Below are 27,158 nucleotides of genomic sequence, written 5' to 3'. Positions count from 1 at the left end.
TCAAAATAAATAAAATACTAGCAGAAGCTGAAAATTTCTGGATCAGAGTGAAAAAAGGAAGTGAAAGCTGAAATCTGTGAGAAGGATGAAACAGTTGTAAACTTGTGGAGAAGGGTTAACGCGTTATACGTAGTGTAATTAAACATTACAGGGTCGCATTGAGAGATCTGATATATGACTGTTATCAGACAGGCAGTACAGTTAGTTTACACGTGATACCCAACCTTTGACCTCGAGAGCACAAGTCTTTCTATTAAAAGTTTAATAACAATGATTTATGTCACCAGTGCTTCTAACAGATGCTGCAGGTCCTTCACATTATGCTTAATATGACTGGACCTGGACCAGTGGGAATAATAATAATGAAGAGCAAAGCTCAAATCAAACAACTCTACTTGAAGTGTAATTGTATTCCTTTATTGTTTTGATTAACTTTTGAGCGCCTCATGCTGAGACAGATCTTAATACTGACGTCAAGACACAGACGTGACAGCTGGAAGTGCTGATGCACACCATGGTGATGAAGCTCTGTGGTCAGCGCTTCAGTCAAAACTTTATTAAACATTAGGAAAATGTGATCCTTGTCTTGACTGTCAGCACACAGTAATGGTGGCTTCAGAGAGGACACTGACTTTAATGTTAACTCCAAGCTTAAACACAACTGTAACCCGACTACGCTGATCCACGAGGTTTCACCTCATTACGCCCGACCTCGGCGCCCACATGTGGACTTCCGGACACGACAAGGACAGAGTTTGTTCAGAGTTTCCAAAGAGGTGTGTGCATATACACAGAAACGTATGCACACATGCAAACGCCTCAATCTGTGACTGGCTAAGTGGCAAGGGGCAGACAATACAGGACTGCAGGCCATCTGCATGCTGCTGCGCGTGAAGAAAGGCCACTGATTAGTTCATCTCTAATGGGCTGCCTGTGTTTTGAAAGGAGGAAAACACCTGCCAGTTAATCATTAGGTGCCTCATCTGGGCAGGGAGCATTTTACTTAATTGGACAGCAGACAGAAGAGCGGACAGATTCATGCAGACGGGTGTGGCCGTGCAGCTCCGCAGAACTACGAACGAACTCTCCATCCGGGCTTGCGTTCAGCCATTTTTATGAACAGAGAGAGGAAAAATGGAAAAAGCAAAAAAGACTTACAGTCCCCTAAACTTCAGTATTAAAAGGTGTTACGAGCCATCATGGGCAGAATTTACAGGCATACATATTCAAAAGCATCTCTGGATATTGTAAAATCTTCCAGAGCAATGTGCAGGTCGTGAATCAGACTGCAGGCTGCTCGATAACTGCTGCGCGGGTTCTCCTAAACTGATCAATATGTACTGCACGGCTCTCTGGCCTGGCATCAGCCACTGTTTATTCGTAATAATTATAATTAAGATGGGAGCTCAACAGTCAATTAGCCTACTTACAACATTACAGATAGGGGACCAGCTGCAGGTCTGCCTCCAGCTGATGTACACACATCACAATTTGTCTGGGGACCAAAGGAGCAGGTGCGAAATACGTTTCCACCTGCACGCCATCGATGTAACTTACTCTTACAGCAAACACACACCCGGTATACACACAGTGAGGCAACAACAACACAACAGCACTAACCAATAGTATCGAGTTTTACAAAATCCGTAATTGTCCTGAATCACCTGAAGTCGCACATCTTCCACCATCGCCCAAACGCACCAGCATCGAGGGAACTGCCATTTATACGCATCATTGTGTAACTGCAACAACTACTTCAGCATCAGCCATCGAGGAGCCAGAAGTGACCACGGCATGATGCCATCCATTTGTGTTTAATGCAGCTTCGTGCTTCTGGATCTTTGGGGCCTCCAAAGAACTGCGACCTTGTCTGCTGCAGCCTGTTCTGAGCTTCTGACTTTATACCGTATCAAGTGTCTAATGAGGATCAGAGATGAGAAGAGGACGATTATACAGCCCCCTGTAGTTAGCTTAATTAAAGCTCAACACTGAAGGACGTCAGACCCGCCCAGTCAGTGTGCTAATATTCCTGCAGAGGCTAAATGAGTTACCAAAAACAGGAACTTGTGTTTTAAAATTGGAAACGCTGCAGAGAACCGAGAGTCATCTTTAATCTAAAAATATTAGCCGGACACTCGGTTCTCTAGAGTCCATAAATATTGTGCATTCGAGAAGGAAAAACGAAACAAAGCAAATCATGATGCACGCTCATACTGGCTGATTTCTCCTGCTCCGCTCTGGCCTCGCCTGCACGGCTACATCACAGCAGAGTCCCGATCGACGCTTAAAAACAATAAATACAAAAACAACCCAGGAGCAGACTGAGTGGACGCGGCGTGCCGAGTGTGTCGTCAGCTCTTTAAAAACAAAAAGGCGACTCCTGTGACTTCCTTTGGATGATTTCCTTTGTGTTTGTGAAACACTGCTCTGCTTTGAATACCAGTCAAGTCAAATCTATTCAAATAACAACATTCAAATGAATTTGTAAACCACAGCTATCCAGCTGCAGCGAGCACGTTTTTCATCTTTTCTGTGTGTAAAAGGGGAAAAAACTAATGTCAGTATGGGAAACATTCAGCTGCAAGATGGAAAGAAGTGAACGAAGCCACACGCATCGCATGACTCAAACTGACCTCCTGAGGTTTTAGTACATTTACATACATTTTGTAAAATTTCTGTCAAGTGCTGGTCGCCCGGGCGGACGCATGTGACCACACTGAGGGTTTAATATTACAGGAGATCGATGCTGTGCTGCAAAGCCGAGTCCAGATGGTCCGACTCGAGGATTAACATCAATTTATGAAGCATGTTGACATAACCTGCCTTTGAGCTCTTCTTAAAGAGTCTGTCCCATTAAAGAGGCCATGATCTTTAGTGAGCAATTATCCATACGTTGTATTATTCTTGCTCCCTCTGCAGGGATGCACGCTTTGATGCTTTTTGCAGAGCATGAAAAGAAAAGCTTGTAGCAGAGCCTGTTTCTGGGGCTTCTGCCTGCTGCATATCGCACATTTTTTAATTTACCATGAACCTTTTGACCTGTACAGAGTCGCAGGCTTCTATTCATTGTTCCAGTTTTCAAAGTTTCAGGAAGATGAGTTGAAACCATGCATTTTTCTCAAACATGCACGGCTGTCTTTTTACAGCAATAAACCCTTTCAGTTCATATTAGCAGTGCAAACGGTCTGCTGTTCAGCCCTGTGCGACGACCTAAATGATCCAGTGGAAATGCAGTTAAGAGATTATTTTGAAAATCTTGCACGCTGCCAAAAATCAGTGTTGTTGTTTGTAATGCTCTGATAATCATGCTGGCCATTTACATTTCTGGCTACTTTCACAGTTTGACCGTGAGACTCGCGGCTCTGATGATTTCCATCTTTAACATCCTTCAAAATAATGACAGAAGGATACAGGGGAACGTTTATCATAAAGGGGTTGAACGGCAGTCAAAGTGGAATTCAATGATGAAAATGTTAAAGACAAAAGTCGACAGCAGGATTTCTTGAGCCTCTTTGTGTGCGGTGAGAGGAGAGAGACGTGACAGGCACTGACCAGCGAACAGGAGGGGGGAAAGCAGCTTGAAACTGTGTCGTGTCGGCTCCGGCTGTAAAGTAAAGCCAAAGAGTTTGCTTTTGTCTGCAGGGAGTATGTCTGCTCTGGGACGAGAGCACTCGCTCCTCCAGTCGGAGTCTCTGAGGGCTTCTGCCGCAGCCCAGAGACACAGCGGGCTAATTGACGAGTGCCGAGCTTTGTTTTGTCTTGGCACAGTCGCAGCAGTGCTGACTTAATGTTGCCAGCGGACAGATGGCATGCCACGGCACTGAATGGCCAACACTCCCCATACACTAGTTAGGGTCCCTCTGATCTCAGCACCCCCACCTCCTCCATCCATCCCAATGCATTAGTCACTGGGTCCAAACCGATAATCTGCAAAGAGCTTCTCAATACCCCATCTTCAAGAGACAGATGACAGTTTCTTCTCACCACATCAAGGCTAACAAAGCCTCAAAAAAGTCCTTTTTCCAAACCAAATCTAACCTCACTCTCTTTAATTTACATTTATACGCTCGCCGGGTGTGAAGAGGACCTTAGAGCTGGACTCACATGTGTGGGCTTAATTCGTAGAAGTTCCTGTTGCGATACTCTTCTACTTTCTCTGGTGTGTAGATGGGCAGGGACCTGTAAGGGTTCATGGAGATCACCACGCTGCCAATGTATGTCTGAAGGGAGAAGGAGAGACAGAAAGCATTAGCACCAATCCACAGGTTACTTTCTCAGTCTGCACAGCTTAACGCCGCCGTGCAGACGGGCAGTCTCTGAATCAAAGGGACGGGAATTCTGCTAATGTCAGCGTTTCTCAGACAGGTATTCTTAATGAAAGCTCGTGATGTGTGAAGTAAAGCTGAAGACGTGTGAAAACAAGGAGAAAAACACGTTTGTGGGCTGAGCAGAGTCATTTAGCTTTAGTGCCCAACGCTGCCATACAAGACAAGCCTGGAACAGCTGCCGGGACAAAGTCCAGATGAGACAAACTTCCTGCTCTGATATTACAAAAACATCAGTCAGCTGATATCAAAGGAAAATGCAAGAACATCCAACCTCAGTCATTTTTATTAAATCAAAGAAAATCAGTGTTTTATATCAAATGGAACAAATTCATGTAACATCCAAACAAGTCCAACAAATCACACTCATCAGAAATGTCTCAAAGCGAATGCAACCGGCTATCATCTCCATCATCATCCTCCTACACGGCAAACAGAACCTTTCAAGCATCAACCTGAAACATTTTCTCTGCTCTCTATGGTAATGGCTGTTGCATAAGCCACTCTGACGAGAGCGGAGCACGGCCTTCCCTGTGGCAGCACCGCAGCCTCCCACTGCCTCTCGTTCAATAACACACCAGAGTGCAGAGGATGTGCACAGAGGCAACGAGAGCTGCAAATGTAAACAAAAAGTCACGTGTTCTGAGCAAAAGCAGAACACGCGCGCACACAAAAAAGAGAAGCATTAAAAACCTGAAACTTTTTCCCCCACTCGGCCTTTTCAAGTCATTAAATAAATCACAACTTGAGAGGAGCTTCATGCTTCCTCGTGGTTCAGCTCACACATCAGAAGATGTACGAAGAGCTTTGAACTGATGGGACTAAAAGTTCCCATCACCCCACAGTGTCTGCTGTGTTTGTCCCGGGATGAACAGCAGGGCATCTGCTCCTACGTAGTTTCCTTTTTATAAATACTAAGACCTCGATGAAGCCAAAGACATTCACGCTCCTCAACATGAAGCTTTGTTTCATTATTTTGGAAAACCTGAAAACCTTTTTTTGCAGCTGCACTTTGCTGGAGATGCTTTTTTACTTTCAGGCAACAGTTTGTTTCTTTAACGTCGTCACGCTGAAATCCTCAGTCAGCCTTCTGGAGACTGGGAGTCGTCATGTCCCCAACTATATCCCCTTAGCATAACACTCCCTCCTCCATTTCTACAAGTGGGAGTACTGGCCAACATACTGGACCTCCATCTCTTTCACATCTGACTGAACACGGCATGCTGCACATCCGGTTTCTTTTTGTGGGCTTTTGGAAAAGTTTTATCTTGTATGTTTGTGCCAAAGATCAAGCAAGATGTGATTCTTTTATGTTATGCAATGTCCTTCACACTGCATGAGCTGTCACAGAAACCGTGATTTCCTCTAACGACGCCTGTGCCGAGGCTGATTTTCAGAGCTCGATTGTGTGGGCAGCTCACCATCTGTAGCGTCTTTTCAGAAGGATGAAAAATGCAGCTCTGATTAGTGGGACAGCAGTTTGCTCTGTACCTCCTGATTACCGTCGTACCTGAGCCCGTGGTGATTTTCAGTTGGTAGCACATCTTCCTGCATCTTTTGATGTCTCTGACGATCCTTTTCAAAGCAGAGCTGCGATGCAGAAATGCAGAACGACGCAGGCCCGGCGTTCGCAGGTCAGGTTTATAACCACATCGATCCATTACGTAAACTGGAACTCGCAGGCTTTTTCAGATTCGTCTTAACGATCACGGGGTTTCTACTTTCTAGGCGTGGCTGTAGCTCAGGAGGCGATCGGAGGGTTGGTGGTTCGATCCCTGCTCCAATCTGCATGCCTGCATATTTTTTACATTTATATACTTTGGTGTTGTTCATGAGATGAAGAAAGTAGGATGTGTGCACAGTCAAGACACTGTATGAATTTCTTCATCAATAAATCCACACGCAAGGAAAAGACGCCATCACATCTAATCAAGTTATTGTGTATGAAAGTCTTCATGGTTCCTCTGAGCCACACAATAACAGGGACATTTTTCCAGTTACAGACGCATGATGTGCTGTCCCTCTGAAAGACAAAGCCATGTTTCTTCTGCTATGAGCTGTCATATGATAGTTTGGTGTGGGGGATGGGCCCGTTTGTAAGGAATGATGCCACATGAGGGAAAATACATTTGCAAGCAAGGACTGCACACCGCAGATTTATTGGGTAAGTACAGGTTTTAGTGCTTCTCCTGGTCATCGCTCTTGAGGTGCAGCTTTAGCAGATTTAGGGCTATGTGATTTACCTTTCCATAAACAGTCTATTTTTATTTACATCTAATATTGCATATATGAAGTGGGTTTAACTACTGTAGCCACATCATTTAGGTAAGCACCACCAGTGTTGGTCAAGTTACTTGAAAAAAGTAATCAGTAACTAATTACTGATTACTTCCCCAAAAAAGTAATCCCATTACTTTACTGATTACTTATTTTCAAAAGTAATTAATTACTTAGTTACTTTTTAAAAACACGATTTACAACCTGAGTAGGTGATAAAGTGATAGATCTTTCAGCCCAATTCTACTTTTTCTGCATAATCCATCATACAAAATGTAATCAAATGGAAAAGTCTCTTTTTAAAACTTGTTTTATTAGTTTTAATCTTTTAACTTTATGCATCAAGCAAACATTTAATTATCTGCATCATTCTCTGACTGGAAGAAATTAGTTTAACATTTAAACCTATTTTCTGCACATTCCAGCACATAAAATAAAATATTTTGTGTTTACACTCAGTCTTTCAAATAGATGCAAGTAAAACACAGCAGAAAATAAATAAAGTCAAAGACTCAGCGGTCCTGTTGCTCTATTTTCACCTGTAAAGCAGGAGTGGGGCAGGCGGAGGTTTACCCTGGTGCAGGTGTGCCGCGGTCAGTGGAAGAATCCGCGAGTTTCTCTGTGAGTTTCCCATCACGTCGTAGCTACTCGGTGCTTGCTGGAAGTTTAGGGGTTTTTTCGCTGTAAAAAGAAGTTTTCTTCCCACGCACAGCGGACACTAATGTTTTTGTCACTTTTTATGGAATCAAACTCAAAGTAAGGTCAGTACTTCCACGCTTTAAACGCTGCACGCTCATACTCTCTCTGCACTCGATATGTGATCCATTGTTGATCTGCACACAGCTGTTGTCACGAACGTCGCACTCGCTTACGTCACTGTCGTGAGACATTCTGTCAAAAAAAAAAAAATCACGGTTTTAGTAACGCAGTAACGCAGCGTTCCTACGGGAAAGTAACGGTAATCTAATTACCGTTTTTGCAATAGTAATCCCTTACTTTACTCGTTACTTAAAAAAGTAATCAGATTACAGTAACGCGTTACTGCCCATCTCTGAGCACCACACAGGGAAAACCTGAGTTTATGGTTTCAAAATGTCACCACAAAGGTTTCATCTTCAGATCACAAAAATCACAGTAACTTTTTGAATCTAATTATTTTGCAGAAGAAGGACGATTAGCGGACAAAGCATTTAAAGGTTAGGGTGGCAGCGATATCTACTGAACTTTAACGGTTTCCAATCTTCACTTTTAGCTGAATTCTATTTTTTCTTCCTTGGAGTGTGAGAGGAATACATAACTCGAGATGTAACTCACTACTTTTCACATTAAGTAACTTAATGACAGCCGGTCATTCCTTTCTTCATTCATCTCAGGTTTGAGTTTCTCTTCATGGCTCTTTAGTTTTACAGCCAGCCAACTCAGGGATGTCCAACTCCAGGCCTCGAGGGCCGGTGTCCTGCAGGTTTTAGATGTGTCCTTGATCCAACACAGCTGATTTAAATGGCTAAATGACCTCCTCAACATGTCCTGAAGTTCTCCAGAGGCTGGTAATGAACTAATCGTGTGATTCAGGTGTGCTGACCCAGGGTGAGATCTAAAAGTTGCAGCACACCGGCCCTCGAGGCCTTGTTGCCCAGCCCTGAGCTAACTGCACTCATGGTGTCACAGCTCAGTGTTACACACAGGTAGTAAAATCCCATTTACTTTCAAAAAGTGCACAACATCTAATCAAAGTCGAACTAAGCGACGTCTCCTGGGAATACAATGTTAATGATGAATAGCAGAGGGAAGAAAACAAAGAAACAGCAACAGATCCTCAGCTTATCAGCGTGAGGCAGTACCGTGCATTTACCCAGGACGTCCTCACAGCTCCGTGTTCACAGTAACACTCTGGTGTTTGTATGCAGGGGAACGAATATGAAGAAAACAAACAAACAAACAAACAAAACAGGGAACTTCCAACTTCTTCACCACTGACAGAGCTGAAGAAGAGCATTGAGAATAACCAGACATATTCTTCACACTGAACATGGCCGCCATCCTACAAAGCAGAAGAATCGCTGCCACAACATAAAGCCCAGAACCAATTGTCTGATACGGTGGATACACTTCAACAATCCCCTTCTTCTACAGATAAGTCGTCAGCTAGACTGCCGGGCCTTCCTTCCTCCTAAGCTCTGGATTTCATGCCTCATTTGAGGGCACCGACTACATTCCTCCGTGATTTGATTTATTGACTGTATAGCCAACACTGAAATAAGTGAAGCATGGGAGGAACAATAGAGTTATGAAAAGTATCTGTGCATTTCCTAGGAGAAGCCTTCTGTAGCGTTCAGAGCGAGAGAGTGAAGCAGTGTTGTTGCTCTGCTACCGAGCCCGTCTTTTTCTCCACGTTATCTGAAGTCAGTGTTATTAAGCCTTGTTAATGTAGGAAGCAGCAGACTTACATAGATCTCACTGTGGTCAAAGCGCTTCTTCAGGTTGCCAAGGAAGGAGTCCTCAGAGAGGGGCTCCAGGAGGACCATGTCGCCGACCCCAATCATATTGTCTAGAAGTGACGTCTTCACCTCCATCTTGGCTGTAGTCGTCCCCCCCTGCAAGGATATAAGAAGGAAACATACATTAGAGACTCATTTAGAAAAAGGGGAAGGCTCTGGAGGAATCCTGGTGGGCCAAAGTGTGCATGAAGCACAGAACTGCATGTTTTATATGGAAGAAAAAGCACAGAATGCATCAGCCTTGTGTCTCCTATCAGATCCTTTTTTTGTCTTTGTGTGCATCACGTTCCAGCAAACTCGTCAGAGGCGTCCTCTCGTTAGAAAACAAACAGTCCTAAACTTAGCCAATGTAAATAAACTCAGTGCAGGGGTACACATGTGTGGAAGGCAAGAGTTTGCCTCCAGAGGCGGAGCGGGGCCTTTTGATTGGCTAATAGGTCTCCTTCTCCCCTGTGGCATGCGAGAATGTCCCATAGAAACTTACATAACTAAGCAACTTTGCCCCTGACTTGTGGGTGTCTGCTCAGCTGGAGTCTCCTCCTGTTTCGGGGTTTCGTACGAGTCCCATGAACTCCACTGGAGAATTGTACTTTTCTCCTGTGCTGCTTTGCTTGCTGTGATATAATATTCGGCTGGAAAAGAGTCCCGGCTGTGACAAAGACTGTGCTGCGGCTGGCAGTTTTCAGTCCAGTCTCCTTTGGGAGAGTAATCCCAACGCCATAGGGCTGGAGATAAAAGAGGGGCCTGGGATGCATTCAGGGCTTTGCTGCACCAAAAACCTAATGTCTGCTGTTGTGACAGACTGCCCACACAAGACCAATAGATGAGGCCATGCAGTCGTCTATTGTTCGCCGGTAGGACAGACGTCTCTTTCTGAATAGTCAGAACGGATCGTGCTCTGAAGCAAATGAAAATATGACAGGGGCATAATGCACTGTGATGTTTTAGACAGCATTGGGAATGAATGAACCGTCGTGGGTGGCAATCAGAAGCAGCCCGAAAACGAGGCGATGTCTGACACTCAAAACACAGAAACAATATCGTCGTGCCTCACGGACACAGACGCATCTTCAACCGTGGATCCGATACGTGACTGGAAACTGTTGGAGGTGCGGAAAAGGAAGGGGCGGATATTTCACCAAAAAAGGAAAAAAAGATTTTTCAGCTGTCAAACCGACTTTTAGCTGCAGCGCAAGAACAGCACGACTTTCTGGAAAAAACTGGAGACTTCTATTTCACTTTTTCCCTGGCTTGTGTTCCCCCGCAGGGCACACTATTATTGGCCCATAAAGAAGCTGCCCAGTTCTTAGCAGCAGGCAGGAGTCTGTTTCCAGCAGCACTCGCTCTCACACTCAGCACGGAGACAACTTTTAAAGACTGAAAAGAAAAAAAACGATGATGGATGAAAAATTATTTAGGAAACCAAGACATTTGAAATGCCTCTAATGATGTCATCAACCCCATCTCGGTTTAGCAGGCTCCAGTAAGGGGAGAAATATGTGATTACTTAAGTATATATATATTTCATAAGTAGGTTACTTCCTCTTGGCCTGATGGCCTCGTGCCAAAGCAGCCCCAGTGATGGCTCGAGTCGACCAGCTGCTCGAGTGGTTTGTAGCGCACTTTAAAAATATAATTACTTACATTTGAAACAGTTGCAAAATTCTTTGGAGGCATGAAAAACAGCAGTCAGTTGTTCTGTGATCTCAGCCCATATGCTGCTTATGTGTAGGACTTTATAATGCAGCCGCTCTGCTGCAAATCAATAAATATCATTTTGGATCATTTCCACATTTCAGAGAGGAGCAGACTTCCTAAAGCCTGCACGTGTAAATAAACCAAAGTTTACAAAACACCTAATAGCTCCTCTGTAATTACTGAGCATCCAGAGCATCGGGGATTTTGTACTAGCCTGCAACAATCAGTATTAGTCAAACCAATTACACCAAACCAGTTAAATACTCATCTACTGCAAACTGATTGCCCGGTCGGTCATGGCAGCGAGTGCAAAGCCACGCCACACTGAAAGTCTGCTACTAAACACGAGTGTTTAAAGCAGGGAGCTTATTCGTTCTGAGCAAAAGCAGATTCTGACGCCTCGTGTTGACCTGGGAGATAAAGCTGCCCGAGTGCCAAAAATGTGGCATCTGTCTGCATCTTGGACATCCTCGGCTGATAACCCACTACCCCACATTTAGAAGTAGCTTCCAGGCAGCCTGTGACAAAAATCCCATTAATGGGAATTGCTGCCTGCTGCTAAATGTTGTACTACATCCAAGAGAGGGAGAATGAGAGAAAACCTGACGGCTTTGATTAAACTCCTGGGATTATCCTTACTGCTGTGTGGGAGAGAAATGGGGGATAAAACTTATATCATCTATACTGATAAACACGAAAAACACTGACTTTTGTGGTTTGTCACAGATAAAGGGCAAAAAAGAAAAGAAGTTTTTTAAAATTGTGGTTGATATAAACACACTGATTTAATCAGCCTAAACCTGAATGACCTCGTATTAACCTCTGCCAATTTCCTCGGAGTAACCAGATTAGTAGTGCCCGGCTTTGTCACTCTCTCTCTCTCTCTGGTGCTTTTTGAATTTTGCATGTTTAAGCATCAAATGCCCCGGTATGGTTTAGCTGTCATTCATCTCAAATCTAGATCAGCGATGCAAGGCTGTATCTCACAGTCACCTTTACTGAGCGCGCTCACACTGGCACAGCGCCTGTGTGCAGCACGTGGCTGTGATTACACATCATTTCAATTTGGCGTATTACACCAAAAACATCAAAACTTAAAGTCTCCCACGGTTGGAGCTCAGCGAGGACGTTACTGCAGATGTAACACGAGGACTTTGAGTGATTTGCTAATTGAAGCCTAATAACCACTTTTTACTAAAACTTCTCGGGACGGCGATGTTTCATGACTCATCATCAGCTGTCGGTGACGTGCTGCAGACTCAAAGCCATCCAGCGGCACTGCCTTAACCCCTGCTTGTTAACGCAGCATGAAGCTTGATGTGCGGAGCAGATAGAGCACACCCACGACTCCGGGCCGCCTCTGACACAACTCTCAGAATTAATTTCTAAATCAGAATTTCATCTACGAGTCCATCAGATTAAAGTGCTGCATTAAGAAGGAGCAAAGTGTCTGTACAGAAAAATAAAACACGTGAGAGATTTTATCATCTGAGATCTGATAGTAATGGATGCATGTCGCAGCAATAATATGAGATGTGCTCTACTTTGTGCCTCTGACATTGACCTAGATTTCTCAGTCAGATCACGCTATGGGGGAAACACGAATACAAAAATCACCATTAGAAGTACATTTAATATTTACAGGTCCTGATGTTCTTTCTGCCCTTCAGAGAGAAAAACGAGTCCAAACAAAGGTCAACAGCCGTGCAGGCACTCACAGGCATGCACAACACAAATAGTGACAACGCTGGAGACACAGCGGAGCCAGTGAACTCGCTGCTGAGAAACCTGTAACGGTTTTGAAAATGTCAGTATTTCCAGGACAGTCGACCAATTAGGCTCTGCATTGTGGCCTCTGATATAATCGCAGACACGGGTCTCGTGACGCTGCCTTTGGAGCAGTTGTTTGGGAATATAGTGGCATTGAACAGATGATAATAAACATCCATTATGCAGCATAATACTCTGTAAAATTTCCCGCAGATCAGTCCAGCTTTGTCACAGAAAAGTCACAACATGGCACGCTGCTGCCGCTGATGCAGATTAAAGCCCTCCCTAATGGAGCAGCAGCGTGGCATGGGGCCGTGCCAGAGAGCAGGGCAGGACAACGCAGCGAGGGTTACAGGAGCTCAACACAAGCAGCTGCCTGGAAACTGAACTGGAATTCCTGGGTCCCCAACACTCCAGGTGCAGATCTGTGTGAGGAAAGCTCGGCACGCCGACGGCCCAGAGCCGCTGTGACAGCACAGACGCTGAAACTGAACCTTACACTAGATGATAAACAGGAGATCTCACACAAATGTGACCCCATTAGCTCCGAACGCACAATCCAGGTCCAACATGAACCTGCAGCACACACACAAATGCTGTTCTTTATTTACAATACAGCCCAAAGTGCAGGCAGACATGAGGACGTTCAGTCAGGCAAGAAGCAGGCAGTATCTGGAAATCAAGATGACAAAGTATTACACAATGTTTACTCCACAAACCCTGAGAACTGGAGGAGTCAGCTTCTTCTTATGAGCAATGGGGCTTTACATGTTCATGACACAAGCAGCCAAAGTTCTGGTAATACCACGAGAGACTTCCTGAAATTGGGTTTTTGCGTTCATTTGCTGTGATCTCAGCCCCACTGAAATTTTCTTTCTGTTGTACTTAAAGTTATTTAAATAAGTCTGTGCAGCTTGCACAGCTTCCAAACTTCCCAACGAACCATCTGTAAGCTTGGAAGCTCAGCTCGTTTATTAATGAGACAATACGCTCACACAGCTTAAACAGAAGTATCTGCAACATTCTCCGAGAGGTCGGAGTGTCTGGAAATCATTATTCATTTTTATTCCAACAGAGAAGCTAAGATAAAAGTAAACGGTGCAGATAATAAGCTCCGATAGAGGACTTTATTCAGTAGTTTCTGCTCCTTCAAAAAGGTCAGCGCTGCAAGAGCTCGGTGTGACTCACACACAGTGCACTGACCAGGTGAAGCGGACCAGCCTTTACAGACCATTTCAAATTTCATCACAAGAAAAATGGCAGTTACAACCGAACTAAACAACACAGAGCACTGGCATCCTATTATCTTACTTTCTTTCATTGATTGTACTTATTGTATTTTTGCATTTCCTTCTGATATCTGTACCTGAGCTGAGGTGATGCAAAAATTTCCCCGTTGTGGGATCAATAAAGTCTTATCTTATCTCTTATCTAACTTTATCCACTCTAATGTTTACTGTGTTTAGTTGTGCTTAGTGCCAACGTGACTGTGCAAGGACAATAAAAAGTTATCTTATGATGGAGCAGATTCAAGATTTTCTACTTTTTGCATTTATTGTGATCAACTACTGTTACTTTGTCATCAGGGTTAAACCGCAGCGCGAGCACTCAATCAGTATTGAAATAAGCGCTTCTGGGCATTAAATAAAAGCGCACAGGAGAACGGCAGCACTTTCATATACCGTCCTGCAGGCTGCTCTGAGTTAGCTGCTTTAGTGTTGTCTGCCTCCCTTTATAATAAGAGAATGGGGAAAGCAGCTGCAGCGGACTTGATGAAGCGGTGAGAAATAAAAACGTATGGCATTATTACTCTGGCTCCTCTGGGAAACTGAGGAAGTGAAGTTTGAGCTGCGAAGTCAAATGGGTGGAAAGTTCTCAGAGTTGCACGGCACTGAGAATAGTTCTTTGTTAGGACAGTAAACTCAAGATGAAGTGTGAAAGAAAAAACCTCCCCACCTAAAGCAAAACTGGGAGAAAAATCACAATAATGGGCTTCCAATGTGTCACCATGCTGATGAGGCCGTGACGTGGATGTGGAACTTTTAATGCTTCAAGCGTTCAGATCCCCACCCTGCACGAGAGGCTGCTGAAGGCAGCGGAGCATGCAGGCCTCCCTCTATCACAGCTGATGCATGGTTAACACAAGCACACGCCACACTACACCGGGTTACACAGGCAGGGAAGTGTAAACACCATTCATTACCATGGCGCTGGCTGGGGGACTTTGAACTGCCATCCATTCTGCATTAGGCCACAGCATCCCGCCCCACAGTGTTCATGAAGAGGCTTTTGGCACATGTTACAAAACTGTGGCAACTTGATGCAAGCTGCCCAACAAGCTCACGCTGAGCAGAGCTACTCCAATGGCCGACACGCAGCCCTCTTCCAGCTGAGCTAAACGGTTGTTACTTTTCTTTCCAGGAGTCTTTCTTGCAGCTCTGAAGGCTTACCACACACTACCTCTCACACTCAGCTTACATCACTGTTTGTTTGATCAGTGCGGGTAATAAAGTTCCCATCTGGTTTCCCAACTGAGAATCTGGCCAAAAGAGGTGGGACATATTTGTGGCAACCCACAAAGGGAAAGATACCAACTTTTTTTTTTCCTTCTTCTTCTTTTAAAAGGTCTTATCTGATCCTCTTGGGACACCAAGTTCACCAGTGGAATTAGGAGTTGGGAAAAAAAAGAAAAGACGGGAATTAAAAACAACTTTGCATCAAAGGCAGTGAAGCAACAGTTGCTCATTGTTTGGACTTGACTGTTCCATTAACACTCATTTCCAGCTTCTGCGGCACTGAACACTATATTTACAGATGTGCTAAGGGAAGCAGCACCCCAAGCAGCTTTCCCCCTAAAGCAACTGTTTTTTCCTTCCTATGAGGTATTTCGCTTCTTCTACGAGTTCCAGGCTGGTTCCCAACCCACAGCAGACTCCGGCACAAAACAAACACTTTGTCCAGGAGGAACTTTGGGATGTTCCTCAGAGACGACTTTTATCCATGCTGAGCAGAAATGTTTTCCAGTCAGCAACATTATGATCTCTTGAAACCGGGGGCGCACTGAGGGCTAAGCCCACCTTCACCCACTTTATCCAGGATTTAATCTCGCATTGATCCGTCTCTGTATACCTTTAATCCAGGTATTTCCACAGATCATAGAGTGGGGCAATGCAAGGATATTTTAATGGAAAAAAACTTTAAATGATTCCAGAGTTTCATCGTCCTCTGCATGGGTCATTAAATCTGCCATTTCACACACAGAGCTGAGCGTTTGGTGACAGCAGCACCTGAAAACGCTCGTTTGGCGCTTGCTGTCCTCTGGTTCAGGGTCTGCAGTGGGTTTCTGGCTAGGCTCAGCCACAAAGACGGTTCTTGCCCGCAGATGTAGGCAATTAGCGACAACGGTTTTCAGGAATACTGCTGAATGAGCCGCGGTTTGCAGCAAGAAAGAGACATTAAACGAAATCCCTCCTGCGCTTTCTCCCCAAGTCATAGAAAAGTAAGAAACACACAGAGAGAAAGAGAGAAACAGACACAAAAAATAAAAACGTATATATTTATCCCCCAACCCCCTCCTGTACGGAGAGGGGAGGAATGAATGAGTTGGGAAGCAGGCGATCTAAAGAAATGGAAAGTTAACTTTTGAAGAGTTTCCGAAAATGTAACAGCGATAAACCAGAGCCAACGGAGAAGAAAAAAGCTTTACACTTCCAGAACAACTTACCGCTTTAGCTCTGTGGAAGTTGCTCCCTCTTGTCCTAAATCCACTCCACGGACAAGAAAAAAAAGATCCCGGGATGATTCTCCAAGTCAGGAGAGGCTCCTGAAGCCCTTCCTGCTGTCTTTGGGTTAACTAGTGTCTGCCTGTGTTGGATGAGGCTGGAAGAGGCTCTCATCCGAATCTCAGCACTTTGAATGGAGCTCTGATGGACTTGAGAGCGCAGAAACTGCCGGGCGTAGGGAGTGGCTGGAGAGGCGGCTCTGGGCTAGTCAGCTCGTCCAGTGAGTCCCCTAATCACCTCCAGCGCTGGGGAGGTGGTGCCTTCAGGTGTCGTCGGAAACAATGCCACTTCATCTTTTGTCCCCACACATAATAGTTTAACGAAACATCCAAGTCAGAAAGCAAACAGCGAGCTGCTTCCTCCTCATATTTACTAACTAAACATTCAGGCAACGTGAGCTGTTTTAACTGCTCCATGGCTCCTGTGCGGAGGAAAGAGGCGGTTTGCTGCAGAGACATTGAGCCTTGGAAGAATTTTAAAAAAGTAAACTGGACTTTGATTGTTTAAAAGTGAACTTTCATTATGCGGTATTATGATCTGTTAAATTATTCTCACATAAGTAACTGTAAAAAGGCGAACTGGTTAGGTTATAGTTGGCCAAACTTGTTTGAAGAAGTTCCCACACGACTTTAGGGAATAAAACCAAGATTTACGAGGTGAGTGTGAAGCAACATTAAAGTTTTCCTTCATCGTTATATATAGACAGACACTCCATCCACCCGACAGCACAATACCCCCCTCCTGTGTCTTAATACTACATAGCAACGACGATTTGACGAGCTTTTAATGAAACTCTGGGCCAAGTTTAATAGTTAAAGTCGCTCTCTGTGCACAGGAAACTCATATTTGTGATTTTGTTGGGGGGTGTTTGTCTCTTCTTGTACTGATTTACAGATTCGGACTTTACGGTATTTGGGGTTTAAACCAGATTTTCTTTTAAATATCACTCACTCCTGCGTTGCATCCAGAGAAGACCTGCAGTATCACTGCATGTTATTTATTTGGTTTTAACCGCTTAAATTTCGCTCTTCAGTCAAATGTGGCGACCCAAATAGACTGCGTTAGTGCGCACGCGCGGTTACGTCTACAGCTTCCTCTTCCCTAGAACTGGTTGTACTGGAGTCCAGTTATACTAGTTTCTTTGTCACGGACTGTTTTTGTTCTTAAAGAGGATTTCGGTGAGTTTCTGACTAATTTTTTCTCTTTGTGGAGCCGAGCGCTGCTCGCACTAGTTCAGTTTACTGCGACACTGCGGATGGAAATTCCAGGAAAATGGATTATAGTTAGCAGCAAGCTAGCACTGCCCCAGTGTTATTGTGTTATCTGAAGTCAGATATCCAGAGTTGGCTCGCTCGGCTTTGATAAATATAGACCGTCACAGCTGGCCTTTTTTGGTGTGATATTTATAATATGTACAGAGTAAAGTGCTGTTTTTATAGATTCGTATCATGACAATGAACGAAGGTAGACAAATGTCCTCGTATGGTGCTGTGCATGCACTGCTGCTCGTACATTTAGCACGCGTGGTGACGTGGACGATGCTAATAACTGTGGTTACCGCTAACATTTATGGTAAATAGCATTGTTGTTTATACCTGTATGAGTATATGTGTGTGTATACATCCCCAGGGGTGAAGGCTCATACCAGCTTCTGCCCTTCCCTCCCAAACAAATAATGGGGGTGGCTAACATCTGGCTTGTTTCACGTTGCGCTCCCACATGCACACAACATTTGTATGATTCATGCAGATTTGATTATGCATGGGTGGAACTGTGCGGACGGATCCCATTGTTGTTTCCTCATCCTGAGCTCATTTATGTTTTTCTTGCAGAGTGTTTTTATGAGTAATCAAAGGCAGCAGAAGCCTACGCTAACAGGCCAGCGTTTCAAAACTCGGAAAAGAGGTGAGAAACCGCCGAGCATCACTTTGTTTTGGTCACATTAAACACAGGTGGTTTCATCAGGATATACAGATCACGCCCGCCTGTCCTCCCTGTAGCTTTTCATGCTACCAGCAATGGAAAAGCACAGATTGTGAAATCCTGGATTGACTCCAACCTTGATGCCATAATTAAAACAAAAAAATCTTGCAGATAACCAATGCCAATTTTCAGTTCTGATTCAATTCTATTCTATTTTATTTTATTTATATAGCACCAAATCTCAACCACTTAGTCTTTGACTTACAACTATTGTCAAAGACCCTACAATAATGCAGGCCGGCAGTACCAAAATTTGCCTGTTTTTAATCTTTTACATTCTCTGCCAACGTTTTGTAACTGGGAACAAATACTTAATATGAAAAAAATATATGTAGTATTTAAAAGACTTTTGGCTCTTCATCATGCCAAAAATCTGAACTGAGTCCCCCTTTTTTCTTTTTTTTTAAACGAAATCTAAGTTCAGCTTCACTAGCCACACCCACACATCATTTCAATCCATGAAATGAGTTCTGCTGAACCAAGAAATCATTTCATGGATTGCATTTATATAGTTTTAAATAACTTTTCATTTCGAGACCCTCAAAGCGCTTTACAATGCCACTATTCATTCACTCTCACATTCACACACTGGTGGAGGCAGCTACAGTTGTAGCCACAGCTGCCCTGGGCAATCAGTCCCTCTGGCCGTCACCAGTAGGCGGTAGGTGAAGTGTCTTGCCCAAGGACCGAGACTGTCCGAGCCGGGGCTCGAACCGGCAACCTTCCGATTACAAGACAAACTCCCAACTCTTGAGCCACGATCGCCCACCACTCATTTAAATAGAAGCTGTCTGGTAAGTGAAGCAGGTTTAAATAAAAGAACAGCACATCATGCCATGAGCTAAAGAAACAGCTGAAAAACAAAACATCTATCAGGCTGGAAAAGGTTACAGAGACGTTTGTAAGGCTCTGGGACTCAAGTGAATCACAGTGAGAGCCGTCAGCGACGTGAAGAAAACCTGGAACCGTGGTGAACCTTCACAGGAGCAACCGGCCTACCAAAACGGCTCCAAGAGCACATGAGCGATTTATCCAGGAGGTCACAGACAAACCCAGAGCAACATCTAAAGAACTGCAGGCCTCACTTGGCTCAGTTACATCTGATGTAAAACTGAAGCTGTTTTTATGGCTGAGCAGACGGTGCGTTCGCTGTCTGCTCTGATCTGAGGACTGCCCAGATGCCTGCAGAGAGCTCTCTTGTGAGACTGAGGTAGTTTACAAAGTACGTGGTAAAACCAGTCTGTGTGCTGTTGTTGATCCATCAGGCAGCTGCAGATAAGAGCGAAGTTCTAACAAACAAAGAGTTGAAGTGAAACAGCGTTAAAAACAATGAAAAGGTCACTGCAGCCACCATCTCTGCTTTTCATGCTTTATTTTTTGGCCTTTGAAGTTTTTTCATGGCCCTCCCGTTTTGGGTGAACTCTGGTTTTGCTCCTTGCTCTGTTCCATCACACTTACGTCACTTAGTTGCTTACGTCATCCAGTCCTCCAGGATCTTGGGTGACCGCACAGACGCACATCTGGGGTGGGTGAAAACCCCTCTCCCCCTCTGTCCTCTCAGAATCATGTACGCGGGTGGAGACATAAAACCGGCCTAACACAGCATTTCATGAAAACAACGTCATGCCAACAGTCAGGCATGGTGGTGGGAGTGTGATGGCATGGGGCTGCTTTGCTACTTCAGGACCTGCTCAACTGATGGAACCACGACTTCTGCTCTCTACCAGAAAGTCCTGAACGATTACATTCAGCCACTACTTCATGCCCTCAAGCACATTTGTGTTATACACCAGGACAATGATTGAAAACGCACCAACAAGTCCAAATGACTCGAAAAAAGTTTTTTTTACAGCCTCCAGCTAGAGAGAGAAATATTTTTTTTAAATGTCTGTCTGTTATTTATTGACTCCAAATTTCTGGTGGATTAAAGTTAACTTACTTTTTAAAGTAAGTTAACTCCATAGTGGGAGTTAAATTATGGAACAGTCTAACACATAGGTGTCAAACTCTGGCCCACGAAGCCATACCAAATTATTATTAGAGCTGGCCTACTGGTATTATACAGCTAATATATATATTGTTTAGTATTAAGCTTTGCTTGTTCCATATTCAGTTTTTCAGCAAAACTTGTTTGAGTCCATAAGAAAAGATTCATTCTTAAATCTGGAGGGATTTTTTTTTTTTTTTCAATAAATATTAACGTCAGCCCGCGACCTTGTTCCAGTTTTGAATTTTGGCCCACTGTGTATTTGAGTTGGACACCCCTGGTCTAACATAAGAAATAAAAGAAAGCAACAAAATATACCAGTTTAAAATAAAATATAAAAAACAAATTTAAGAATGAAGAAAATGGGGTCAACCCAGGACGGTAATTGGGATGTTTTGGTTTATTTGTTTCAGTATTTGTGAATCTGCTAATTTACATATTCTGTCTTTTATTATATGAAAGTAACTATATTGTGATGATTTTTGTTTTGTTTTGTTTTGCTTTTGTTTCATTGTTTGTTTGTTTAAGACTAAAAGAAAACTAAATGAATGAGATGTAAAATTTGTGGGGGTAGAGCCAAACAAGTGTATACTTCTGCCTACTCCCTTTCAAACAAAATAATGGAATGATATCACGAAATGATGCTGAATGTATACATTTGAAATAAAAAATGAACTGAACTAATTTGTCTTTTTGTTCTTTTTGCACAGATGAAAAGGAGAGGTTTGACCCTTCCCAGTTTCAGGAGAGCATTGTGCAGGGTCTGAACCAAACTGGCACTGATTTGGAAGCTGTCGCAAAGTTCCTTGATGCCTCTGGTGCAAAGCTTGACTACCGACGCTATGCCGAGACTTTGTTCGACATCCTGGTGGCTGGTGGAATGCTGGGTGAGTTGCAGGCATTTCTTTTAAACTTTGCATTATACCATGGTAATAAAATGTGTCCCCCAGTCGAGCGCTCTCTGGGTCTTCAGGTTAATACTGGCGTGCACAAGTGTCCCCCCTGTTTTTGAATTGATGTCGATACAGTGATCAGCAGAGGTGAAACATGTGATGCGCCTAAGACATGAATATGTGTTTAATTTCAGCCCCCGGGGGTACGCTGTCAGATGACATGACCTGTACAGAGTTCTGTCTCTTCAAAGCACAAGAGGACATGGAGACCATGCAGGCATATGCACAGGTGAATACCACTGTGTTCAGTTCACGTTTTAATATCCATTTGTTTTTATGGATAATAAAGCAATTTTTCCCCTTTAGGTCTTTAACAAGCTCATTAGGCGCTACAAATACTTGGAGAAGGGATTTGAAGAGGAGATCAAAAAGGTTTGTTTCTCTGCATAGCCGGGTCACGTAGGTAGCCTGACCTGCCTGACCGGGTCATGGTCTTGAGCAGTTTGTTTCAGTTTAAAATATAAAGAGTACAGCTTTGCCTCTGCTGTGGTTCAGCCTGTATGTTTACTGTTTTACAGCTGCTGCTGTTTCTCAAGGGTTTCACAGAGTCTGAGCGCAACAAGCTGGCCATGCTAACAGGGATTCTGCTGGCCAACGGGAACATCTCTGCATCCATTCTCAGCAGCCTCTTCAATGAGAATTTGGTCAAAGAAGGTACTCTGCTTTAATACTCGGTCTGTGTGCAGAATTATGTTCACGGTTTCTCTTCCCGAGCCACCATTTATCAGACATTTTAAGGACCTGTACACACACAGCGCACTGTTTGCTTTATCTGGACAGCCTGAATGCTTTGCAGGTATTAATGTAGAAGTAGCAGAGGGACGGGCAGTCATGCAAACGAGTGTTGACAGTATGTAGGCTTTCATTTTAGTCAGAGACTATGGAAAAGCCTTTGATTCCTGCAGACGTGTCTGTTTTCAGCTGCTGGGATTAATCAGGGGAAAAAATGCTGCAGAAATCTCACGTTTTGCTCATTCAGCAGGGCCGAAACTCAATGAGTGGAACTAAATTATTAAACTTTCAATATTAAACATTGTCACTGCAATGTTATCCTCCCATTTGAGTTGTGGAAGTTGTTCTTTCTCTCGTCATTTACTTGTCATCAGTCACATTTGAATCCATTTTCTCCCTTTTTTTCCCTGAAAGAAAGTCAGCGATGGGAAGTCGTATCCTTTATGATTCCAAAGACGAGTCTTTAAAATAACTGAACGCACAAAGAAAACATTTGGGGAATCTCCATTAAAGCAGCTGGTGTCAAACGTCTGCTTCAGGACTGTCTGCTCCACTCTTTGTTTACAAATATAGTTAAATTATAAAATATATTCTAAAAAAGCTGTCCACCCCTGAGTAACCAAAGTCAATGTAATTGGTCACACAGTGGACTTGCTCTGCTACACACAGAGATGCCTAACGTCTGTCCCTCTGACACAGAGTTTGCATATTTGTGCATGCTGATAGCAGCTGCATGGCCAGGCTACAGAGAACCTGAGGTCTTACAGTACTGCACGAGTCTGTGAAAGTCTAGAAAGATGCGCCTGCGTTACGTTACTACATTTTACACGTGCATGAAGGGAATGCTTAATATTTTCCATTCGCAGCCCCCCTAATGAAAAGGCAATTTTAAAAAAAAGCTTCAGAGTAATGGAGTAATGCTAATTTCTGTGCAAATAAGTGCTCTTGTTACATGCTAGTATTATTAATGTGTAATGCAGTAAAAGGTGCAGATGGTGCTGTGAAGTTTTGCTTTGAGTGGGCGTTGTCAGCCGGTTGTCTGTGTTGTACCAGAAGAAGAGATTAACCACAAACACAACAGCTAATAGATGTGATGAGTTAATCCATCAGCATCCACTGCTGCGCTCTTTGAAAGGACCCGACGGATGCTGATGGTTTTACCTTTTTGATCATCATACACTTTTATTTAGCTTGTAGATGCAGATGTTTATTTGATTTACCCGTTGGTCCACACTTGAATGTTTTCTTGTTTGTGGCATTTTTCCAGTTAAGAGCCTCGGTGTTGTGTTTACCGGCGGATTACTTTGACTTTCTTTATCCTGGCAGGTCTGTCAGTAACAGCTGACTCACATTTTTGTGCATTTGTTCAGGTGTTTCGCCTTGCTTTGCTGTAAAACTCTTCAAATCCTGGCTTTCTGAAAAGGACATCAACTCGGTTGCTGCCAGTCTTCGAAAGGTTGGCATGGACAACAGGCTTATGGTGAGAACGACATCTTCGCTACAACATCTCTACGAGGCTTAGGCGAAGCGGCGTTTCCCCATGCCGCTCAGCGGCCTGTCTGCGTATTCTAAATATGACTGCTTAATTACGGCTCTGCATAAATTGAATAGTTTCAAACTATTGTGGCAGTCACAGCAGCTACTGCACCAAAGGCCTCCTAATTGCTGATGAAGGCTTGTTCGGTCTGCTTCAATGTTTGATTATGTAAATTTGCAGGAACTTTTCCCGGCCAACAAGCGGAGTTGCGAGCACTTCTCAAAGTACTTCACAGACGCCGGGCTCAAGGAGATTTCCGACTTTGCCAGGAACCAGCAGTCCATAGGTGCTCGCAAAGAGCTGCAGAAAGAGCTTGAGGATCTGATGTCATGTGGAGAGCCCCTCAAAGACGTAAGTGTTCGTGGTTTTCCATCTTCTTTTACACAGACTCGCTCCTCGCAGCACACCGCTGTGTAGTAGCACTTAAGATTGCTTTCTGCTTGACCTGTCACCCTTTTGTCTTGAGGAATGGTGAGGAAACGGATGCAGTGGATCAATGGCAAATTCCTGAAATCCACTCAGCCTGAACATATTATCTGCTCCTGCCAACCTCTGTACCCTGCCAGGGTGCTTGTAGGTAATGTCTGCCGTGGTTGGTCTGCGTTGATAGTAACGTTTGTTCCGTCTCTCGGCTTGGATCTTATAGATCATTGCTTACGTCCGAGAGGAAATCAAGAAGAACAACATCTCTGAGCAGACGATGATCGGACTAATTTGGTCCAGCGTGATGAGCTCGGTGGAGTGGAACAAGAAGGAGGAGCTCGTGACGGAACAAGCCATCAAACACTTAAAGGTGACACCTGCATCGCTCTGCTCTTCCTGTTCTTCTTCTCTCCCACGGCAGTTATGACACGATCCGAGAGATCTAAAGAAACGTACGGGTGTCGCTCTTAAATCGTGCCTCGGAGATGGTAGAAAATCCGCGCTGCTGTAGGCTTTGAACTCTGCAGAGAAGATAATTGATTTAGTAAGGCAAAGTGGAAGTAATGGGAGAAATCAGAAGCATCTCCCCCTCCCACTCTGTGTGTGAAACTCTTACTCCAGCTTTTCCCTGGTTTCCATCCTCAGCAATACAGCCCGCTGTTGAAGGCTTTCACCTCCCAGGGCCTCTCAGAGCTCACGCTGCTGCTGAAGATCCAGGAGTACTGCTATGACAACATCCACTTCATGAAGGCCTTTCAGAAGATCGTCGTACTGCTCTACAAAGGTGAGTTAATTATGCCCATAAGGCTCCTGTTCCCACCAGTAAAGACGTTTACTTTGCGGCAGGAAGCGACGCAGGCTTGTGCGACTGATGCCAGATGGCCAGAGATTATAGCCAAAACTTTGCCTTGATTGATGTCATCAACCTGCCTGGTGACATTTGTTTTCCCGGCACCTGCGGACGCATCTGTGCTGTTGGCGTCGAGTTGAAATGATTTCTTTTTCTGTTTTATGTTCTCGTTTTTATCTTTGTGTGTTTTTCTCCCAGCCGATGTCTTGAGCGAGGAGGCGATTCTGAAGTGGTACAATGAAGCCCACCAAGCTAAAGGAAAAAGCGTTTTCCTTGAGCAGATGAAAAAGTTTGTTGAATGGCTCAAGAACGCAGAGGAAGGTAAGCACCTCGTTTCTGTCTGCCACTGATGGGAGACGCCCCAAAACGCGCCTCGTGTTTATGGTCTCCAAATGTTAGTAACTAAATGCACGTCGAGTTTACGCGTCTGGTGACGGATGTTTCCTTTCCTTCAGAGTCCGAGTCGGAGGAGGAGGATGCAGACTGAAGACCTCTGCCTATAAAACCATCGAAATTTGTATTTTTAATCAGATGCAGTACAAGAATTTATAACAGACGCCTGTTCTCTAGTTCTTTTCTTTCTCTATTCTCTACCTCTTCATATCTAGTTCGACTGCAATGTAAGGGCTTTAATGGGGTTGTTTTTTTGTTTTTTTTGATGCTCGTATTCATCTTCAAACTCCTTCAGGAGCCAATCAGAGTGCCACATTTAGCTGATAGACTGAAACCTCTGTCATGTGACAAAGCAGAGCGTTTTGGTTTTTTTAAACATGAGACCCTTTAAAATTCGACCATGTGAAGGCGTGTTTCAGTCTTTGTGTTTGATCGCTCTTATTCGGTCCTCTGAAGTGAAAACTGTTGATTTGCGTCTCAGATATGTGACAACTTTGAATTTGTTGCCAGTTTTTAAGATTCTTTATCCATTATTGTTAATGGAGCCGCGTCATCATAAACAGAACTTTGATTTTTCCATACATCATGTGTAACAACCACGCTAGCTTTGTAGGGTTTTTCCCCTTTATCGCACATTTTCAAATAAATGGTTTTCATTACTGCCGTATCCGTTCATGTGGAGTTGAAGGTGAATTAAAGGAGCAATTAGAAGATGTGTACGTACACAGATAAACATGGAAAAGTAGAAACTGAGCTCTTGTGTTTGAGATCGCACTAAAGTTTTCACTGATCTCGGCTGGCCTTATCTAATCATGCAATCAAGAACGGCTGGCTGCCATGCGTGACCCGAGCTGCAAACAAAGATCTCTCTTCACTCCTGTCCCACTTTAAATGGTAATTATGGTTCAGTCAAGCATGTAGGAATGAAAGTGAGATGGTGATTCAAGATGTTATGAAAATGGTCCACATTCATTATAAGAGTCATCTCACAAAGTCTAGAAAGCAGACCGCTTATTGTAATGTTAGCACAAGACGAGGAGAGGTCAGGATGCGTTTGTGTCCAGCTCTTTGTGTTCGATCGTTAGTTATTTTAGCTCTATACATGTGGATTTGTTGGAAGCAGAGTGATCGTGTCATCACATCACAAACAAGCACTCTGGCTCTCACAGCTGAGTTACAAAAAAGCTGCATAGGATGAACTAGTAATGTTCGCTGTTTTATTCAAATGCGTGTAGTACAGAGAATTACAGTACATACTGTAAGTACAGCAGAGCAGCCTGTGTACAATCGACCAATAATCAGTTTCCCTCTGTGCCAACAGATGGCAGTAAATCCTTAAGAGACATTATCGCCCCTGTTTAAGCCTCCCAGAGTTTTGGAGTGAAGCTCAAATAGAAATGCCATTTTGAAGAAACCAGACTAGAAAGTATTAGACACAGCTCCACTCCAAAGTATTTTCTCTGCCTGCGTGTCCCAGGAGGATTTGTTTGCCTTTTAGTTTTATTTAGTCACTGTAAAGAACATGAGACGGTTTGGGAGAGTGACGTGCTGCGGGGGGGAGACGCGACTGCTTTTCAGATTTGCACATCTGCACGTGTGCAGCACTGAATGGCAATGATGCCTCCCAACTCCACCTCTAGCTGTGCAGTACTGTTATCTGCTCGCTACCAGTGCTGCATGTCTTCACTCGCTCATTTTTATTTATATATATATATATATATATATATATATATATATATATATATATATATATATATATATATATATATATATATATATATATATATAGAGATATATTAGTAATCATCTTATTTATTCACGCCTCACACACTGGGCTCCTCCCCGCGTGTCGTTGAGTATGTGCACTGCTGCACACTGAGGGATGCTGCAGCATAATGAGCTGTGCACACCCTGACACATCTGTTTGTTTTGCTTCTCTGCCATTTTCAG

The 27,158-nt window shown here is 43.8% G+C and overlaps 2 protein-coding genes across 9 annotated transcripts in view; one reads left to right on the top strand and one right to left on the bottom strand.

The window, feature by feature from the left end:
* Nucleotides 1-16,399, bottom strand: part of myo1b (myosin IB) — a 56,120-nt gene extending 39,721 nt beyond the window's left edge. For all 7 annotated transcript variants that reach the window (XM_082509163.1, XM_082509166.1, XM_082509164.1 and 4 more), the window contains exons 1-3: nt 16,293-16,399; nt 9,050-9,196; nt 4,105-4,220 (exon numbers count right to left, since the gene is read on the bottom strand). In XM_082509163.1, the coding sequence (XP_082365289.1) occupies nt 4,105-4,220; nt 9,050-9,175 (242 nt within the window). In that variant the 5' untranslated portion in view covers nt 9,176-9,196; nt 16,293-16,399. The remainder of the gene's footprint in view (nt 1-4,104; nt 4,221-9,049; nt 9,197-16,292) is intronic.
* Nucleotides 16,400-16,488: 89 nt separating this feature from the next.
* On the top strand, nt 16,489-25,867 carry LOC309691503 (eIF5-mimic protein 2-A-like). Of its 2 annotated transcripts, none has more exons than XM_082509189.1 (12): nt 16,489-16,557; nt 18,183-18,255; nt 21,031-21,207; nt 21,408-21,502; nt 21,580-21,645; nt 21,792-21,927; nt 23,376-23,485; nt 23,723-23,893; nt 24,189-24,335; nt 24,611-24,749; nt 25,014-25,136; nt 25,271-25,867. In XM_082509189.1, the coding sequence occupies exons 1-12, from the start codon at nt 16,495-16,497 to the stop codon at nt 25,300-25,302; spliced, it is 1,332 nt and encodes a 443-aa protein (XP_082365315.1). In that variant the 5' UTR covers nt 16,489-16,494; the 3' UTR covers nt 25,303-25,867. The 2 variants fall into 2 exon arrangements, with proteins under 2 accessions (XP_082365315.1, XP_082365314.1); XM_082509188.1 differs by lacking the exon at nt 16,489-16,557 and adding an exon at nt 17,400-17,528.
* Nucleotides 25,868-27,158: the final 1,291 nt, after the last annotated feature.

This window comes from Aulonocara stuartgranti, assembly GCF_965226115.1.
Source record: "Aulonocara stuartgranti genome assembly, chromosome: 16".
Classification (NCBI taxonomy): Eukaryota; Metazoa; Chordata; class Actinopteri; order Cichliformes; family Cichlidae; genus Aulonocara; species Aulonocara stuartgranti.
Note: the sequence above shows the minus strand (reverse complement) of the source record. Positions and strands in the feature narration are given on the sequence as shown.

Excerpts from the sequence above, each read along its gene's own strand:
- LOC309691503 (XM_082509189.1), top strand. The coding sequence starts at position 16,495 with ATGGACTTGAGAGCGCAGAAACTGCCGGGCGTAGGGAGTGGCTGGAGA. Across the intron at positions 16,558-18,182 it reads GGAGAGGCGGCTCTGGGCTA|AGTGTTTTTATGAGTAATCA; the intron begins GTCAGCTCGTCC and ends TTTTTCTTGCAG. Across the intron at positions 18,256-21,030 it reads TTTCAAAACTCGGAAAAGAG|ATGAAAAGGAGAGGTTTGAC; the intron begins GTGAGAAACCGC and ends CTTTTTGCACAG.